This window comes from Eutrigla gurnardus (genome assembly GCF_963514095.1).
Source record: "Eutrigla gurnardus genome assembly, chromosome: 22".
Lineage (NCBI taxonomy): Eukaryota > Metazoa > Chordata > Actinopteri > Perciformes > Triglidae > Eutrigla > Eutrigla gurnardus.
The window spans coordinates 10,303,018-10,324,150 of record NC_139933.1 but is presented as its reverse complement, the minus strand read 5'-3'; the positions used below and the strand labels follow the sequence as shown (position 1 = coordinate 10,324,150).

General features: G+C 43.2%; 1 protein-coding gene across 6 annotated transcripts; it reads left to right on the top strand.

Moving 5' to 3' along the window:
• The first annotated feature begins 187 nt into the window (after window positions 1-187).
• Window positions 188-21,127, top strand: LOC311033307 (liprin-alpha-3-like). Of its 6 annotated transcripts, none has more exons than XM_084040625.1 (32): window positions 188-343; window positions 4,126-4,909; window positions 7,537-7,638; window positions 8,030-8,194; window positions 9,608-9,682; window positions 9,779-9,838; window positions 10,071-10,199; window positions 11,439-11,531; window positions 11,867-11,919; window positions 12,815-12,908; window positions 13,106-13,240; window positions 13,508-13,591; window positions 13,701-13,832; window positions 13,922-13,984; window positions 14,119-14,195; window positions 14,440-14,626; window positions 14,721-14,911; window positions 15,072-15,315; window positions 15,403-15,542; window positions 15,637-15,785; window positions 15,932-16,028; window positions 16,179-16,260; window positions 16,359-16,559; window positions 16,702-16,764; window positions 17,230-17,256; window positions 17,933-18,108; window positions 18,218-18,315; window positions 18,433-18,608; window positions 18,766-18,834; window positions 19,301-19,463; window positions 19,821-19,885; window positions 20,012-21,127. In XM_084040625.1, exons 2-31 carry the CDS (start codon window positions 4,574-4,576, stop codon window positions 19,865-19,867), a joined length of 3,708 nt encoding a protein of 1,235 aa, XP_083896751.1. In that variant the 5' UTR covers window positions 188-343; window positions 4,126-4,573; the 3' UTR covers window positions 19,868-19,885; window positions 20,012-21,127. The 6 variants fall into 6 exon arrangements, with proteins under 6 accessions (XP_083896751.1, XP_083896753.1, XP_083896754.1 ...); XM_084040627.1 differs by having other exon boundaries at window positions 263-340; window positions 19,824-19,885; XM_084040628.1 differs by having other exon boundaries at window positions 263-340; window positions 19,824-19,885; window positions 19,977-21,127.
• The last annotated feature ends 6 nt before the right edge of the window (window positions 21,128-21,133 follow it).

Sequence of the window (21,133 nt, the reverse complement as noted above, 5' to 3'; positions counted from 1 at the left end):
GATGCGGAGAATGCTGAGAGAATGTTTCTTTAAGACCCATTACCTTCCAATCCGACAGAGGGGGAGTCTGTGGTAAGGTGGCGTATCGTCTCTCTCCGCGTCCCCCCCTCCTCCCTCCCTCCCTCCCTCCCTCCTCCTCGCCGTTTACATGTGGAAAAAGGGAGACGGAAAAGGGAAGAGAGAGAGAGAGAGAGAGAAAATAATAACACACACATTAGGCTTTTTTTTTGTTGCTCCGGTTTCGGATGAGGGGGCACGGGAACCGAGGCGCGACACGCGGCGATGGACCTACGGGATATTTAACGTCAAACATGGACACTACGGGCTCCCCGCGATGACTGTGGTAAGGGATGCAACTTCACACACACCGCCCCATCGCAACCCAGTTTCCGCCGAACGACGGCCGTCGCGAGGACGCGGAAGAGAGGAAGAAATTGCATGCACTAATGTAACGGTGGATGCATGCGTGCGCGCGTGCGTGTGCGCGATAACAAGTAGGCTACCTAACATTGTGTTGTGAAGGATTGAGAGGGGGGGTCGTGTGCGTGTGTGTGTGTGTGTGTGTGTGTGTGCGCGTGTATAGGGGGAGGGGGGGGGGGGGGGGGGGTGAATAGAAGGAAATAGGCTTGGATTAGATAGACTATGCAACGCGCGGCGCCCATGTCAGTGTCAGGCATTGACAGGTGTGTTGGCAGCACACAGCACGATTTATTCAGGGCGCGCTTGCTCGCTCCCGCTTGCATACAGTTTGGCGAGGTGATGGAGAGAGCGAGAGAGGGATGACAAGATGCCACTGTATATTGGCCTACTATGTGTTGCTTGTAATTAATCATGGCTGTAACTAAGCTCCGAGCCGTTGGGAGCTCTGGAGTCGAACCTCCCAGCTCGCCTCCCGCTGTCACCGGGCCTACACGGAGTTGCTTAGAATTCTATAATGTCTAAGAGAAGCCATGCAGGCTACAGTAGCCTACTGAAATGTGCGGTGTGCATTTTTTTTCCTTGCGGGCCATCCTCCTGACGTGATGCTTTCCACGGTCTCAGTCGAAGAAATCCATCTTCCTCCAGCTTTGCTTTAATGCATTTTAACACACGAAGAGCCAATTTAGAGATCCCCCTCCTCCTCCCCATACACAACTACTAAGCTGCTTTTTTTTTTTTTTTTTTTTTTTACTATAAGAATGTAGATCTGCGCGTGGGTGCTCGTGCGCGCTCGTGCGCCTACCGCCGAACGGTCTTTTCCTCCATACATCCAGAAATGGAGGTATAGTCACAGACCTGTCATCTGGAAAGCCTCGTCATTTCCCCCCATTAGCCCAGTATGCAGTGTGTGGATGCCAGCGCGGATAAAAGCGAGTCAGTCCGGATCCCGGTGCTTCCATTCCCTCTACCCACAATCACTTATCGATTCCGATGATGCGTTTCTCGGGCAAGAGGTACTGTTTCATGGTATTAGGAGGGAGATGGAGAAGGGGGGGCGTTCATTATTACTCGCTATATGCTCTGCTCGTATTCAAATGCAAAGCAGGCTATGCATCCGCCATGCGTGCGTTCTGTCGCTGGGAAGGTGATTTAGCGTGGAAGCCAAGGGGGATGTAAATGACCCTCTTTCTTTAGTTCTAATTGTCGGCGGCTGTGGGTTCCTGCAAACCCCTCTCCCCGCCCCAGTGTCTGCTGGAGGAGAGCTGTTTTTACTGCTCTCTCTCTCTCTCTCTCTCTCTCTCTCTCTCTCTCTCTCTCTCTCTCTCTCTCTCTCTCTCTCTCTCACGCCTAAACACACACACACACACACACAAAATGATATTTTCCTTTTGCCCACTGTTTTCGCAGGCAGGAATATTTAGTAACATAATACACAGCTTAATTGGGGGGTTCTAATTGGTCATGTAGCAATCAACCAGGCTGTCCACTCCAGGGTAGAAGCAGGATTCAGTGTGATGGAGATGGTGATGATGATGATGATGATGATGATGATGATGATGATGATGATGATGATGGCAATCATAATATGAAAACATCCACAGACACTTTTAATACACACGCACTTGATGGATTTCAGCGCGGCGACGCGGTGACATGATCCCACCCATCACACCCATGAATCTAATAGAGCGGCTTGATAATGTAGCCCAACTGTAGCTTAGGCATAATAGGAAGAAGAAAAAAAATGCTTTTGTCGCCGGCTCGTTGTTTTCAAGTTGCCTCTCTGCCTCCGTCCTCCGTGTTCATTTCACTCATTTCTATGGCAGCGGGGAACGGCAACTACTCAAAGGAAAGGTCTCAATAATGCTCATAAAGCTGTAATGTTATGGCACGACGCCAAGTCTAGAGTGGCAGTTTGATGCACCAGACATGTAGCGAGCTCCCTTGTTTTCTAGTTGTCTCTCTCTCTTCCTTCCACACACACACACACACACACACACACACACACACACACACACACACACACACACACACACACACACACACAGGTCCTGAAGCCCAGTGACCTCACAGCTGACGCTTCGGTCAAAACTGCAGGCTGCACAGTTATGTTTACTGAATCAGGACTCCAGCAATGAATGCTTTTTGTTTTTCCAGCACAAACTCATCATGTGACCCAGGATACAGTGAACTATTACTGTACACGATAATACAGTGGATGCAATACAGTAGTATGCAGTACTGCTGCTGCTGGGGAAATACTGCTGGTAATGACAATTGGGTAATTATCACAAGATGAGTGCTTGGAAGTTTTTAAGGGTTTCAAGGTTTTCAACCACATTTCAGGAGGATATTGTGGGGTATAACATAAATCTTAAATCTGCTTTCATTTTGAACTCTTCAACTGTATTCTACAGAAATGCCAGTTCAGTCTTGCATTAGCGATTGTCCATCAGTGGAGCAGAAAAGCAAGGAAGTTGTTTTTTTAGTGGGACATGAGGTGAGGTTGCCAAGAACTCTAGCCAGCTCACCAGCATGAGGAGATTTATTTAGAGCTGTATCAGGCCTCCAGTTACCAGCAAGCAGTCCCCATCTTTGCTTCTGGACGTCCTTTTAATAATAATTATAATGATAATAATAATAAGAAGACCTCTGGCATTACCCGTTTTCACTGTTTGCTGAATATGTTTGATTCACAAAATGGATGGTTTTGGTTGGACAAAGAAATTCTTTATTGCACTGCCTAGTTTCACTGATGTACAGAAGCCTGCATGGGGCACTAAATCAGTCCGAACCACTTAAAAGTATAAAGGCCAGCAGAAGCCCCTGAGTATTGTAGACTAGACAGTGAAGAATACGGTAGGTAGGAAGAGAGACATGAGGCGCTATAATAATGCTGATTGCCTGAATCCAGACCATTTATGGCCCATGGTTTGCAGCACGAGACAGTAGGACTTTCCAGTTTAAAAAAAAGGCAATTTAAAATCGCAACAAAACAAATTAAAAGGTACGTTTGTGGGAGTGAAATCACGTATTTTAATCCCAATTAAATACTTAGTTTGTTAGAGGTGAGAATGAGAACAGATTTAACGCTTAATGTTGCTTTTCATCAGGACTAAAGTCACTGAAGTCGTAGTGACTGAACAAAGAACAGACATTTTGGGGAAAAAAATGCAATTTCACTTTCTTGCCAATCGATATATTCTAAGGCCACAGCTAGCAGACAATTAAACTGGAAACAAAGCTAATCCACCTGCCATCTAAATATCACAAATTCCTTTATAATTTAATTATTGATGTAATTCCTTTCACTCGTTCAAAGAACACAATAACAACGTGTTGAAAGCGACAGGTTTTAGTTGTGCCTGAAGTGTCATCTTGCCTGATTTCATGGACTCACATATCTCAAGTTGCACGACTCTGGGCGTATGCTAGTTTAGTACACATTTTACTGCTTCCACTGTAATCCGAGTCTCGAAAGGTTCACATTGGATGTGTAAACAGAGACTAATTGTAATTGTCATCATGTATAAAGGCAACACATTCTTTATTTTGCCAAAAAATGCTTATTGCAGCCCATCAGTTGGGCCTTACTGTCACATTGTCAAACTACCTGCTCACTCTTGCGATATCCATTCTCCTTTGTTAAATGCACACTGACGTTTGTTAAAGGGGATTTAACGCCATGCCTGCTCTCTCTTTCAGCTCTCACCCACGGCGCTGTGAGGAGCTCTGCCTCGTGGACACAATTTAGGAGCATCGGCCCTCTTTTATCCCTTCCTTCCCCATAACCCCTTTCCTTCCCTCACCCTCTGCCAATCCCTGCCACCCACAGCACGGCTTCCCCGTAGAAACTCCTTCCTCTTGCATAACCCGGGACCACATAAGCATTCTGATCGCGTACCGTGCAGATTGGGACTTGAAGAAAGACAAGTGAGCAAAGAAAAAAAAAACATAAAGGCAATAAACAGAGGGAGATATGCAGACCAAAGGAATGCTATTTTTGGAAGACTGAAAAAGTGAAGATTTATATTTTGTACATCAAACTTTTAGTATGAGCTCATAAACCCCCCCAAGGCACGAAGACAGGCATTTTGCACGCACAATCCCATTTAGTTTTCTCCATCCACTTGACACACACGTTTGCGGTCTCATGATGATGTGCGAGGTGATGCCCACCATTTCCGAGGATGGGCGAAGCGGGACCGGCGGGGGCTCTTCCTCGCCTGCCGGGGCGGGAGTCGGAGGCACCGGGAGCGCGGCGGGAGGAGGGGGCTTCAGCGGGAGGGAGGCCAGAAGCGGAGGGGACGAAGGGGGCAGCACGGGGAACCTGGAGTCCTTAATGGTCAACATGCTGACGGAGAGGGAGAGGCTGCTGGAGAACCTGAGGGAGACGCAGGACAGCCTGGGGACGGCTCAGCTCCGCCTCCGCGAGCTCGGCCACGAGAAGGAGTCGCTCCAGAGGCAGCTATCCATCGCCCTGCCACAGGTACTGTGTGTATTTCCATGTGTGTATATGTGTATGGAGGAATCAGCCTTTAGCAGAGGTCTTCAACCTTTTTCAGGCCAAGGACCCCCAAGGCCAATTATAATGAGTAGTGCAGCTTATAGTGCCATGTTTAAATGTACTTTGTAATGCTGTATGTTTACAATGCTAAATAATAATTGTTGACAGATTCATTTATTTATAGAACATAATGTAATTCTATATTGGCATTTCTAAATCACAATTTCACATGAACACAACAGTTAATTTGCTTATCAGATGGTGTATTAATGTTTTATTTGTGTATTTTTGGACATATTTTACATTTTGGAAGAAAATAAGTGTGGGATCAAATTTTGGGGACCCCCTGCTGTAACTCTGCGGACCCCCAGGGGTCCCGGACCCCGTGTTGAAGATCTCTGGCCTATGGTTTGGAAGGGAAAGCATGTGTTTTGGCTGTTAAGTGGAACACTCTTCCTGAGGAGGTAACCGTGTTTATCCTCTATCAGCGTCTGGTTGGTACGAGTGTGTTTTTCTGAGCGCGTGTCATCGTGAAAGCGAGCTCATGAGACGGTAAGCCTTCGCAGTGACAGTCCATGCAGGGAGTCGCTCGGAAGTGGACGTTAAATACTTCCCTTCTCCGCATCGTCAGAGTTTTTCCTCCCTCACGTTGCTCTCACTAATGCAGAGGGTTTTATGTTTCTATCATCTTCTGGCTGTTGAGTCTCAGTTGCATCCGCAATTTTCCTCTCACTGGGCAATCAGGTTTTTATTCTGTTTGTATGTTAGTGGATGATTTATGATGCTGGAAGCTTATATGCTAATGGTTTCAGCTTAACTTAAATTAATACTGGATTCTCTAGGAATTCTTGTGGTTTAGACCGACTGGGTGAAATCGCTTGATAATAATGTCAATTCAAAGATTTTATCCGACATTTATAACATGAACAGCTTTCTCAAACTGAATGTGTATTTACAGTATGTGCAGTTTGGCTTTTCAACCGTATATGTGCGTTCCCTTCATGTTTTCACCGCCTTCTAATATCTGTTGACAATGTTTCAGTGCGAATCCAATTCAGTCAGATTCCTTTTGCATATGTTGGACTGATAAATGTCGTCGACTGATCCCATATTAATACAATATCAAGAGTTATTGTCATTATTTCAAGTCAGAAAGGTGTTTTCACCAAGTGTTCATATGTAATTGTGATGCTCAGATATGAAAAGAAGAACAGTGAGAATGAGATTTGAAGGAATTTCAAACTTATCATAGCACTCGCTTGTTGCAATGAATGGATACACAATTATAAAAACCTATGGAATAAAGTAAAATCCAATTTAGTATATTACGCTCCTATTTCTCCTAAAATATTTGACAAATATTTTGAAATTGCAAAACAACATGCAAAACTAACATTTTTTTAATCAGCCCTAGCACTGAAACACTTCATTGAATTATCAATACGCTTATGAACAAATATGAATGGAATACTTGTGTTTTTGGACTGTTGATCCAACAAAACAAGTCATTTGAAGCTGCCAACTTAGACTTTAAGAAACTGCGATGGATACCTTCAACTCATTTGTGACACCAGTTAATGGTTTATCAAAAATGAAACTATTCATCAGTTGCAGGCTTGAATACATCTCCGATGCTATTTCAACAAACAGTTAAACATAATAAACTCCACAGTGTTTGTTAAATGGCTACATTACTGAATTGCATTTGAACGGATCAGTTTACTTTTACATTATGCATAAGGAATGCAAATTCATTCAAATGAATAGAAATAGATTGAGTTGAAATACAAAAATAAACCAACAATAAGAGAAGCCAAGTGAGAAGCTGACCCCTCTCCAAACGAGAAACAATCCCACAAGGCCAAGAGCCAATGGACCCACTGTGTCACCATCTGTATAGATCTCTTTCTGGCTCTTCCTCTCTTCTATCTTTTATGCAAACACGTAACAATTTCATATGTCTACTTTCAGCTGATTTTGAATCATACGGCAGGCCAACAGCAATTGCTTCTAACCTGAAGGCCTTGATTATGCTGTATGGAGACTTAAGAAACCACTGACCATTGATTGTGTGTTATTTAAAAAAAAAAAATAACACAAGCTTTCCTCTTTGCATTCGGTTAGGCGTCAAGCAAGAATTCTGAATGTATTCCTGGCGGTGTTTTACAGTATGACATATCGATGCTGTGTTTTTTTTTTTTTGGGGGGGGGGGGGTCTCTTGTGCCCCGATGTAGAGCCCTTGTGTAACAGTGTGATGTAATCCATCCATGAGTGCAGGTTGACAGAGGAGGATGAGTGGCGGTGAAAACCATGTCAGTGATTTACATTCCTGGTCTCAGGTGTTCAACGCTGCGCGTTTCTGGAGGGCTTTGCTTTCTGCACATCTCTAGCGCTACGTGTCCATTTATATACGTGCCGAGAGCAGCCGACGCCATTTAATTTTCACAGGCAGTAGATCTGTCTGGTCTGAATTAATATTTGTTCTTTTGAGCTCTCGTCGCAGCTCGCGCGGCTGAGCAGAGACCACCTACGCTAAAAACGGTTAAAACCCATACGTTTAAACAGTTTGTTTTCCTTTGCCCCTGAACGCAGCTTGTGTGTTCCACAGGAGTTTGCTGTGTTGACTAAAGAGCTGAACGTTTGCCGGGAGCAGCTTCTGGAGAGGGAGGAGGAGATCTCTGAGCTCAAGGCGGAGAGAAACAACACACGTGTAAGATGTTTAGCGGCCATTTTGCTTATTAGCACTGTAACAGCCTCTATGTTATCTCCCTCGCCCATTGTGGTTGAGGGGGTGTGACACTGTTTCATTTGCTCCTGGTCTGTTTCCCCTCCTTCTCTCCCTCTCTCTCCTCCACATCCTTTCTTTTTGTGTCACGTATCTGCTTTCCTTATCTCTCTCGCTCACTCCTCGTTCCCTCTCTGCTCTTCTCTCCACTCATTGTCAACTCTCAAAACCCTTCACTCCTCCGTGTCTTCTTTGAACCTTACCTGTCTCCGTCCCTTCTCTTCCGTCTCTTATTCCCTTTCCCTCGGTTCACCCCGTTGCATTCTACTGCCACCTCTCCGTCTCCCTTTCCCTTTCGACCCATTCACTCCCGTAGCTGTTGCTGGAACACCTGGAGTGTCTGGTGTCTCGCCATGAGCGCAGTCTGAGGATGACGGTGGTGAAAAGACAAGCCCAGTCCCCGGCAGGGGTCTCCAGCGAGGTGGAGGTCCTCAAGGCCCTCAAGTCTCTGTTTGAGCACCACAAGGCTCTGGATGAGAAGGTGGGTCAAACTGGTGACCTTGCATATCAGGGCCTTATCCAAATATTCTTCACTTTTACATCCTACTCAAACTTAAAGTGGTTGGGATTCATGTCTTTATGTCAACAACATATTTGATGACCGTGTTTGCGGTCACAGGCAGACAGACCAAGTTAGCAGCTAGCTAGTGGGCAAAGTAGAGCATTCGATGGCTAGAAAGCCACACATTGCCTTCAGGACTTAGTAGGGACCCAAAACGGAGGAAAAGGAGTGTGATTGGATTCATCAGGTGACAAGAAGCATAATGTGAAACGCATGCTATTGTCGCTCTGTATCTGCTGGGTGTGTAAATAGCATGGTTATGTAATGAGATCCATATATTATACACCATGGTGGTAAATGGGCTGTTGGCTAATATGTTAGCCACATTAGCTCAAAGTGACAATGTACGTCAGTATGTTTTTTTTTTTTTTACTGTTTTACAGGTTTAAGATTAAAAAACATTTATAAAAGTTTGTAACCTGTTAGCGTAGCCTATAAGCAGGGTCGGAATATGCATTTACTCAAGTACTGTACTTAAAGTTACTGTGCGGAACTTTTTTTTTCGTAATTGTTTATGAAACAGTCAATTTGATACTGAAACCTCTATGTGACAAACATAAGTAAACAAAACAATCAGCGGGATTGTTAAGTGTGGCAAGGGAGAACCAGACATTTACGGGGAAGTCTGCATGAGAGATTTCCAAAATGTAAGTTCCTTCTAGCTTCAAGTAAATACTTGATTTAGTTACTTGATACTTCTACTCCATTGAGTGGTGCAAGGGTGATGGAGTTTTCTCGGCTAACCTCGGAAGTTAGCATTACACTGGACCCTCAACAAAAAGTCAATTCGATTTTTCCATTGGATTTTTGGAATATTGCCAACACAAGTTTATGACACTTGATGAACGCCACTTTTATGATTTTGAAGTGAACGCAATCTCAGAAGTACGGCTATGAACAAACGACATCATGTTCACACTACAATGCTGTAAATGCAGACTAGTCGGCATGATTACATTTTCCTCTCTCATTTACCCACAAAATTTTGTTTCGTACAACAAAACGTTAAAATCTCTTAAGCTTCCGTTGACCACATAACCGTATTTTAGGCATCTAACCAAAAACCCACTCAAAAGACCCATCGATTTCTCGACAATGGAAGCGGAAGTGCAAAAACGCTGACTCATTTCCTGGTTTTTGGACTCATTCCTGCACCACTCTATTACAAATACAAAGTATCTGAAATGACTGCTCTTACATACAAGTGCTTGTGAGTGAAAGGAGCCATTCTGCGTGATTGTACTTTTGATCCTTTAAGAACATATTGCTCATAATTGCTCTATTATTTTTCTTTATTAACTATCTTATGTATATGTCAAAAATTATCCACAGGTCCGAGAGCGGCTCCGTGTGGCCCTCGAGAGGGTGTCCATGTTAGAGGACCAACTTGCCGCATCTTCTCAAGAGGTAAGTCGAATGCAATTATTTTTATTTTTTAGCTCGGTAAGAAGAAAAGCATCTATTTATATTGTCTGTTTGTCCTTTTTCTCTCCCCTTTTCCAGGTAATCTCTTTAAGAGACCAAATTAAAAGACGTCAACAAGGGGCGGACGGCGGGAAAGATGTAAGGGAGGGTTTTATGCACGTTGGTTCCAGTTGTTTTTGTGTGTGTGTGTGTTAGTGTCCACAAAGTCAGTAGAAAAGTAGATGTGTGGGTAACATGGTGTGACAGTGTGATTATAAATTTAAGATTTACCGCAGCCACAATTTGTATCAGCTAAAACATCAGCTGATTCTAACGGATTCATTATCTTCATCGTTCTCATTTCTTTCCTATATTGTCATCATCATTCCAGCGACTACCCAATGGTCCCTCAACCGGCCTGGAGGATAGTGAGCTGGAGAGACAGCGAGAAGGAGAGATAGAGCGCCAGAGATCTGAACTCTCCCAGCTGAGGGAGCGGCTGGCCCTCATGTGCCGACAGGTGAGTGTATGTTTCTGTCTATCTGGCATGGTGGGGACCGGTATGACTTTTGTGCAAAGCAGGTACGTCCTCACTTCTTCGGGGATATGTAAGTGTGTGGCATCCCAGTTAAGTGGACTATGATTGGAAGCTTTTTAATTTTTTTGCAATTGAAAATAGTTTGCGTGCTCACTTGAGGCTTTAACCTCATCACTTCAATACATGCAGTTTGTAATCATGTTAGCTTTACTACATTTTCATTTTATACCAGCAACACAGAGGTACAGAAATACAACTTTACACAAATTTACCCTAGATATGTCATCATCATCTAGTTATAGTCAAACATTTTGGGAATCATGGTGTTATTACACTTTTGTGCAGAGCAAGGCGAGCTGCTTGCCCCTGTTTCCAGTCTTCATGCTAGCTTATTTAACCGGCTGCTTGCTACAGCATCATGATTACTGTGTGGACAGTCTGTGATATTGGTATCTGGTATCTTCTTATAGAAGCCTCGGCAAGAAACCAAGAAAACATTTACCAAAATGCTGAACTATTAAGGTTTGGGTCTGGTATCCATATATCTATATAGCTATAATATAAGTTATCAGCTGCTATAATAATAATAATAATAATAATAATAATAATAATAATAATAATAATACATTTTATTTATATAGCACTTTTAAAGGTACTCAAAGACACTTTAAAATCACACATATCTATACTATATCAGTGCATTTTAAAAATGTAGTTTATATTATGAACATCATTTTAAAAAAGTACTTTAATGTACTCTAAGTAACTCTAATGTACTTTAAGAAGAGGAAAGCTGTTACAGAAATATATTCCATCAGTATATTCCAAGAAGGAGGGGATCCATGTAAACTATATCTACCGGTCTCCCTCTTCCCTCTTGTGGCCAGTTAGACTATTGCAGCTTTTTGTAGCACCGTCCAACATGTGTAATTGATTAAGTATTTAGATGAAGATACCTTATTCACAAATGTTTGACTGCCCGGTCACGATAAAATGATGTCCCAGAAAACTGAATGGAAACATATTCTGTCTACCGAGTGTTAGAGGCGTCAGACTCTCAACATGTTACACTGATGTCAGTGATGCTAGTGAAGAGTCTTACATTGAGCGGTCAGACATTTGTAATGAATCACTTGATGTGTCTATTTACACTTGGTGTTCACGTTGACTCACGTAGGTTCAATCTGTGTCATCTTGTGTCCCTTTGCGGTGTCACGTCAGGTTGGGGAAATAGAGGAACAGCTTGCGGCCGCCAGGAGGGAGGTGACGAAGTCAGAGGAGGCCAATCAGAAGCTCCAGAGGGAAGTCAAAGAGGTATGTAGGGCCAATCTGTCTCTTCCCAGCCAAGACCCTGAGCATCCTCAATTCCTGGGGATCCAAGTGTATATTTGAACACAATAGACATGTAGTAGAAGTACTGTTATGCATCATTATGGAGGGCAAATTAAGTGAAAAAAAGCAGTTATGAGGCTGATTTTTTTGTTATTGGTGGTACAAAAATGTTAAATTGACTCATACAGTATTCAAAATGACTACTTATACAGGCTATTCACACATTCAGGTTTTTTCTTCATTCTCTCTTTGCTGGAGTTTGGGTTAATTGTGTAATAAAACATCATCATTTCATGATACATTTTTGCTTCTTCTAGGCCCTTTGTCAAAGGGAGGACATGGAGGAAAGGATTACAACACTAGAACGCAGGTAACCTTGTCTGTGTTTGACGAATCTATTCTTTGTTTTAGCGAGGATCCCAGCCTTTTTTTCACTTGGAACCAGAATTTCATACATCAGGTGTAATGAACACAGCATATGTTTCACCTGTTGCCTGGAAATTAAAGGCAGAGTTTGTTCAGACCTTCAAAGCCGCTCCTCCAGAAAACCAAACGAGTGCTCTAGATCGGGTGCGCACAATCAGAGAGTAAGTCCAAATTATTTTCTCTGGCCCAATTTGATTGGACAAGGTTTTTACAGTCCTGCCCTGGCCACAGATTACTTTTTTTTTAATTTATTTTTTTTATGTCAGAGCATTTAATTTATCCATTGCTATCGATATGTTAGAGGATTTCAAGTATTACAACAGAAAGTGTTTCTGAATAGAATCACCTACTCAACCTTTAACATCTAAAATCCATAAAAATAACTTTGATTTCTATATTAACTACAGAGAGCACCATCTTTTACTGCATTCCAATATACCGTCTTTTTAGGAGAATTGCTATAAATGAAAACAACCTCAAACTCCTCTGCTTACCCAAAAATGTAGAAGAACTCAGCCCTGACGAGTGTCTGCTGGAAAGAAGGGTAGAGCTATTTTGCCTGAGGGGCAAAAAGTCTGCAATTCACTCACTGCTGTCTGTAAAGTTGAAATGCTGTGAGCGCACAGGAATAAGTGAAGGCAACCCACATGAGTATTTTAACATTTTGATCGACCCAGAACTTTTGGCATTTTGACAGTAAGAGGACACAGTTTAGTGGTATTTTAGTGAGTGAATAAATTCCCAGTGGAAATTACGACCTTGCATATAATCACATGTATCAGGTTCTGCTGGCAGAGAACTGCAGCTCTAATAACTGGATGGTGTCTTGTTGAATGCAGGTACCTCAGCGCCCAGAGGGAGGCGACTTCTCTCCATGATATCAAAGACAAGCTTGAAAATGAGCTGGCCAGCAAGGAATCACTGCACAGACAGGTAAGAAATGGCTCAAATAATACATGCATTATACAACATAGTCTGCACTTGTGCACTATATTTGATGGAGTTATATTGTAGTAATTAAAAATCCAAAAATATGCCATCTTTAACAGTTATATTAGGTGCACAGTTGCGCAGGTAACTGACCTCCAATCACACATAATGTGCATATGTGTTGTGGTCTGTGTTTCCAGAGTGAAGAGAAGAACAGACAGCTGCAGGAACGTCTGGATGAAGCCAAGCAGAAGCTCCAGCAGACCCTGCAGAGGGCGGAGACGCTGCCTGAGATCGAGGCCCAGCTCGCCCAAAGGGTGGCTGCTCTCAACAAGGTAGATTGAGTCCGTAGCAAACGCACCCTGTACCTTACCGAGCAGACGACCTGCCATTCAGATTCAGTGCTGATAGTTACGTTTAAAGTTTGGGGTTTTTTTTCACAGTCGCGTTAACGTTGTTAATAAACTGGCAAAGCTTCTATCAGTCAATCAAATAATCATATAATGATGCCTCTTGGACAAAAATCATCAAGCTTGTATTAGATCTAATCTTAAGAAGAAGGCTCGTAGGAGCATCTTTAAATAATGTTTATTCTAATTTAGGCAGAGGAGCGCCATGGGAACTTTGAAGAGCGACTACGGCAAATGGAAGCTCAACTGGAGGAGAAGAACCAAGAGCTACAGAGGGTAACATCTTTTATTTTTCTATACCCGCCATTTCCCTCTTTTACGAAAATTATTGTTGTCCATTTTTTGTCTATCTTGAGCTCTGACCTTATGGCTGTTTAATTTTTAGGCGAGGCAGAGGGAGAAGATGAATGACGAACACAACAAACGCCTCTCAGATACAGTGGACAAGCTTCTGTCTGAGTCCAATGAGAGGCTGCAGCTCCACCTCAAAGAGAGGATGGCGGCATTGGAGGAGAAGGTAACGAGGAGACTGTTTAGTGGTGCAGAATACTTAAATATAATGTAAAATAAGTTACAAATTGTATATTCATCCTTCTGCTCTGCTAGAATGCTCTTTCAGAGGAACTGTCCAATATGAAGAAAATCCAAGATGACCTTATAGCTAATAAGGTACTATTTGATTCATATGTTTTGTATCTTGTGCGTGATCTTAATTACAACAGCACTGTTTTTGCTGAATATCATGATGATCTACGCTTTGTGAAGGAAAAGCAGGTTAAAGTCTTTTTGCCTCTGTGTTTTAGGAACAGCTCCTTGCTGAGCTGGAGCGAATCCAACTGGAGCTGGATCAGCTTCGAGGCAGGCCTGGCTCTTATTCCAGGTTAGCCACAATTAACATTGAAGGGAATTTATCCATACAAATCATTTTTAAATGCCCAAATTACAAGAAAGTCTCTAAAGGGGATACTGTTTTTGCTGTTTTTAGCTAATTAAAATTATTTTTTTAATTTAATTTAATTTTATGCATTATTTTATTTTATGATAATGTCATGATTTTACACCCATAAAATGCGTACATTGTCATCTTCAAGCACTAACATAACAAATTCTGGATCCCATCATAGGGCAGGCAGCGTGAGCTCACTCCCCTCCACCCTTTTCCGGAGATCTCTTCCAGGGAGCGCCTCGGAGCTTCGGTACCCCCAGGGTGGAGGCTCGCTCCCGTCCGGCTACAGCAACTCCTCTACTGGGGTGGTGGTCCGGCGGACTCACCGAGGCCGGTGGGGGGCTGCTAGAGACGACAGTAACAAGGTGTTGATCCAACACGGAGATAATGGTGATGACAACGTCGATATCATTTCTTATCAGGATGATGATTTCCTCCATTTTTCCCGCCTCTTTCCAGTATGGAGAGTGGGACAGCGGCACAATGCTGGGTCCCGGGTTCGAGGGTGGGGATGGAGGCTGCTCTGACGATGAGGACGACCGGGAGACTCTGTTCGGATCGGAGCTGCTCTCTCCCAGTGGACAGACAGATGTACAGACTTTGGCCATCATGCTACAAGAGCAACTGGAGGCCATCAACAAGGAGATCAAGTGCGTTTTACGTCTTTTATGGTTTTGTCTTTTATGGTTTTGTCTTTTATGAGACTGTTTTTGTTCCTAGAGCCACGTGGGCAACCAATATTGTATATATTCTGATAGAGTAAAGATAGTAAAGTCTGCAATTTAAAAATATCTTCTCCTCTCCTCTCAGGCTGATTCAGGAGGAAAAGGAAAGCACAGAGCTGAGGGCAGAAGAGATTGAGAGCCGGGTCAGCAGCGTGGCCCTCGACGCCCCGTCTCTTCCGCCCTCCTCCCTGGGAGGACGGGATAGCGTTGGTCGGGGATACATGACTCCCTCCATCACCTCTTCTACGTTGGCGTCTCCTTCACCGCCTAGTTCCGGACATTCCACCCCCCGCCTGCCACATTCCCCTGCCAGGGAGAACGACCGACAGGTACCGTGTCAAAGTTGCGATACATAAGCCACAAATGTGCTTCAAGAAAACCCCTGATGAATTCACCCAACTCCTTCCACCCAGCAGAACAGCAAAGATGGAGAAGAATGCAGAGCACTCGCCCTGATCGACTCCACCCCTCCTCCGGTTCCTAGAGCTCTACGCTTGGACCGAATGACACACACTCACCCAGGGGCAGGTCTCGATGACCTCCGGGAATTCCGCAGGTACTCTCAACAGAGTTTCCTCATAAGTAGTTTATTATTATACCAAACTAGAGTGCATCACTTCCTGTTTTTCCCCTTTCTCCGTTTGTTCTAGCCTCTCTGCTGACGGTTCCACCACTGCTAGCCAGGATTCCCTCCACAAAGCCAGCAAAAAGAAAAGCATTAAGTCGTCTATCGGCCGTCTCTTTGGCAAAAAGGAAAAAGGGAGGATCGGTGCACCTGGACGCGAATCTTCCTCACTGGGTCTGTGGACAGATTGGAACATTTAATCTGCCATCTTGTTTTCCGGTTGACAAATATAGCTGTGTTTTTTTTTCCGCAAGAAGATTATCAACAGTAAGGTGGATTTCCTTAAATAGCAATTCTTTTTAACCTTTGACCTTTTGCAGCATCCACACCCTCTGACGACCTGGGCTCAGCTGACCCGTTGGGCCTGACTAAACTTGGTACTGGAACAGTGGAGAAAGACCGCCGCAGCAAAAAGAAGTGAGATCAGTCTCTTCTCATGCAAACATTTAAACACATCTATGCCCTAAGAGTTTAATGTGATTTTCTATTCATAAAGGAGACAGTGGTAAAGTTAGATATGAAGAATGGTGTCTTCACAAAACATATCTTTTCCACTATCCTTGCTAGGCATGACCTGTTAGAGGAGGCCTGTCGTCAGGGTTTGCCTTTCGCCTCATGGGACGGCCCGACTGTCGTTACATGGCTCGAGGTACACCGTGACACGCCGTAACAAGTACAAAAGTGGTCTTTGCCTCATGTGTCATCATTACAAGTGTTTCCGTGAACGTCCCCTCTCTGTTCTCCCAGCTGTGGGTGGGGATGCCAGCATGGTACGTGGCAGCGTGCCGCGCCAACGTGAAGAGCGGCGCCATCATGGCTAACCTGTCGGACACAGAGATCCAGAGGGAGATCGGCATCAGCAACCCCCTACACCGGCTCAAGCTCCGCCTGGCCATCCAGGAAATGGTCTCCCTCACTAGTCCGTCTGCCCCTGCAAGCACTCGCTCTGTAAGGCTCAGTAAACAACGGAAAAAAGCATGTAAACAATCGGCACATCATGTGTTCAAACAGATGGGATATTAAGAAATAAAAAAACAAACACCTGTTAAGGAAATAAGATTGATGTTGCATTCGTTTGCTTTCTTCACAGTCGACCAGTAATATTTGGATGACGCATGCTGAGATGGAGTCTCTCACTGCTGCTACCAAGCCAGTAAGAAAATTACAGTTCATTACAATTTCTATTTGAAAAGAGAATCCAGTATTTAAGGGATATACTCTGTTTATCAGCCCAGACAGTTCTGATACAAATACTTTTCTGTGTTTAGGAATGAAGATTGATGATAATTAATTGTCTGTTTTGGCTTCATAATTCTTAGCAATATGACGAAAGGTCTCACATTGATGAGCTTTGTTTTTTTCTTTGTCTCTGTCTCTGATTAGGCCACACCTTCCCCTTACTGTTCCCTCGAAATCTGTTTTGATGTAGTTCTTTTCCGACTAATTCTCACTCACTAACAAAACGTTTCCTCCCTCTGCCCTCCCTCTCTTCTTCTTCATTCTGATTCACCATAACACACAACGCGTACACAAACACACTCCCTCCTGGTGATCTCTCCCTCTCTTTCCAACTCTCTGCGCCCCTTCTCTTCCATCTCTTCTCTGCCTGAAACACAAGGAGCAGAAGGAGTTCAGCTGGGACCAGGTGAGATTAAGGAAGACTTTGGGATATGAAGAAATATTAAGACTTAGCATTTTTGTATCTCTGGTGGCCGTGTCCAGTATGTACGTGGTTAAACAGTCCATTTAAGGCCGCAGGTTCAAACCCTTAAAAACCTAGACAAAGGGACAACACATTTTCAGACTGAGGGAGGCTTTTCCCCAATCTGGCAACCCAAAGTTGTTCTAATTAATGATTTATAACTAATCTGTAAAGCATTAATAAACTATTTTTAACCTACCTGCCCAGGGACTACAAGTGGAAAATGGCAATTTGCTAAGTACATCTCTCCTTGTTTAATATAAGGTTATTGGTCTTTGTGCATTGACCATGTTCAAGTCAAGTAATGGTTAATACTAGTATGTTAAACATAAAATAATATGCATTAACCATGAATACAAACCCTTTGTAAAGGAAGTGGTACCAATCTATCATAACGCACAATTCTAGTCTAACTCTAACATACAGTTTAGAAATCTTGGACTTCCCAGAAGAGGTAACACTACAGATCATTTATATTAGCCTACAATTTCCATGTTTCCTGTTTTCTGTGATGCAGCAGTGTTTACACACCCGTGTGTATAGAATGCACATGAAGGAGAAACAGCTGTAGACACCGGCACTTTGTGCTTTCTTGACTCTACTCCCCTCCATCCTCCAGATCCTGGCCTATGGGGACATGAACCACGAGTGGGTGGGAAACGAATGGCTGCCCAGCCTGGGTCTGCCCCAGTACCGCTCCTACTTCATGGAGTCACTGGTGGACGCCCGAATGCTCGATCACCTCACCAAGAAAGAACTGAGGGGCCAGCTGAAGATGGTGGACAGTTTCCACAGGTCTGGAAGTCCGACATATATACATGTTATCTCTCTACCTTGCACTCTTTTCTTTGGCGTGTATATATCTGCCATGCTTAGACGGATATAAGAGCAATGTGTCTTACAGGGTGAGTCTTCACTACGGCATCATGTGCTTGAAGCGCTTGAACTACGACAGGAAGGAGCTGGAGAGGAGGAGGGATGAGAGTCAACACCAGAACCAAGGTGAGGCCCAACAGCCAGAGCTTCCTTTCAAACGTGATATCAAAGCAGATGTTTACACAATGCTCTTCGGTCTGTGGTTCCCCGGTGATAACTGCCTTTTTGTGTCCTCCTCCACAGATGTAGTGGTTTGGTCCAATGAGCGAGTGATGTGCTGGGTGCAATCTATTGGTCTGAAAGAGTTTGCTGACTGCCTATTAGAAAGTGGCGTACACGGGGCCCTCCTGGCGCTGGACGACACCTTCGACTACACTGACTTGGCCCTCCTCCTCCAGATACCCAATCAGAACACACAGGTGGAGTACCTGCACACCACCTTTTTTTGTCAACTTGTAGACACAGAGCGCTTAAACATTCTCATTGCTGTTTGCCTAATACCAAGACAAGCCTGATCTTGAACTATTAAATGATCTTAATTGTGATCTTAATACACTGTTTGTCTATCTTTTGCAGGCGAGGCAGCTCCTAGAGAAAGAGTACAACACTCTCATCTCTATGGGAACGGAGAGGAGGCCAGATGAGGTTAGTAGGAAATCTTATCGAGATGATCGGGAGGCAGGAGTATGTGATCATTGTCACCACTGTTTTACGTGATCATAGTTGCCACATGCAACTTTTCAATGTTTGTCCCTTTGTTAAATATGTGTCATGACAGGATGATTTCCTTCCCGTGGTAAAAGAGCAGACTGAAATATCTCTCTCCCTTCTAAAGAGAGCCTTTATAGCATCAGTGCATGTACCACTGCTGGCAAACTGTTGGCATGCCAAAGCGGTTCAGCTGTGTTTACACCACTGATAATTGCTTAGTTACAGCTTGTAGGACTAAAAACTGTGCAACCGTGGTATATTGTCACAACAAAACCTGCTTTGTCAATACCTCTTTGTTAAACCCCCACTAACGTATAATGAATGAGACCCTTGAAACAGACACCCTCCAGCTTGGACACCATTATTTCTAATCACCGGTGTTATTCCATTGTCTCTGCAGGACGGCACGAAAACATTTACGCGATCACCATCATGGAGGAAGATGTTCCGAGAGAAGGACCTCCGCGGCGTGACCTCCGACTCCTCGGAAACATTACCTGCCAACTTCCGTGCCTCGGCTATCTCGACCCCCTCCGTCACCCTGAGAAAAGTCCAGAGTGAAGGTGAGTCAAACAAAATCTATGATGCAAAAGAGCTAAAGAGGCCTTTTGGATTTCAATGGCATAATACAGGGTCGCCAATAAAGTTGGAATAATTTGCAAATGTCTTTTATAGTGCCAAACAAATGTTATGCATGAATTCATTTCACCTGGGTAATTTTCACACATAATGTAATCATTGCACCTGAAAAAGTGATTACTGATGCATTTAAAGAGGAATAACAGAGGATTGTGTCAAAATATAATATTCCAACATTATGGGCAGCAGATACAGTCAAAATCCAGTGTATGTTTTACTGATTTGGGTCTTCTTGTGTTACAGTGAGTTTTATTTACCGATTATCTTCTACTCTCTGTCAGTAGGTCCGAGAGGAGAGTCGGGGTCCGTGAGAACATATTCCTGCTAAAAAAGATAAGCACACCAGGTGAGAAAAAAAGCGCCCTCACTGATGAATGTACTATCTGTGGCTAAATATAACTCATGTGAACACTAAATCAAACATCTCCTCTCGGCAGGAGCGTTCACCATTCTTGTGTGTTCCATTTTGTAGAGCCCCACCTCTATCCTAAAGGGGGGACACATTTTTGAAGAAAAACAACCTAAGGATCCAAATAAAAAATGGACACTAGAAGAAGACCAACGACACAACAACATTCGAGCAAGAGATCTCGAATAATCAAAGACACTGAGTGAATGATTTCTGAAAAGATGAAAAAATAATGAGTGAATGTGTGTTCATCCATCTATCTCTCTCTCTCTCTCTCTCTTTCTCTCTCTCTCTCTGTTTCTCTCTCATCCCATCTTGATCCATTGTTGTGGCATGATGCTGTTTGACTCTGTAGAAAGTGGCCTGTAGAAAGTGACCATCGCCTGTCGTGAATACATCTTCAATTTCTGAGTGTGTGCTGGCAATATTGACACAATGAATTTATAGTTTTTAAAATTGAAAAACTGCATTCCTGTTCAGATCGAGCGAAAGACAACCCGTCACACATCCTTTCAGGTGATCTTACTTTGATTTAGACCGATAAGATAGAACATACCCTGGCTAGTAACATCACAATACAGTAGTTTTGGGAGAGCGTGGTTCCAAGGGAGAATATGAGGAAACTAAATGTATGTTCTTAAGCCATAACAGACATGAGATGCACAAATGTGAATAGGACAGACAATGAGACAATAAGCAAAGTGCTTTACGACTAAACCCTGTTCAAAGTGGGAAAAAAAAAGAGTTAAGCATTTGTGTTAATATGCATGCCAAAATCAACCATTTTAGAGTGAACGTCATGATATCAATCATCTAATGATGTGAAAGCTTGGGTCAGGACTTTGTAAAATGTGTGTATTTTAATTTTTATCATTTTTTATGATAACTGCTATTGTATGTATGTATGTACAGTATGTATGTGTGTGTATTAAACTGTATGTTCATTTCATACTTAGTTTTAAGACTGACTGTAATTTCATTTTAGGTTGAAAAAAGAAATATGTTTTAAATTATGGACATTTAAGATATGCTACTTGTATGTGTACATTTTGAAAAAAATTGTGTTATGATTTAAATTCATATTATTGGAGAGTAGTGATGATAATTGAATATAATATGATGATAATAATGATAATGATTGTAAAAGCTGTAATTAAAAAACATACCTGTAAAATGCTACTGGAG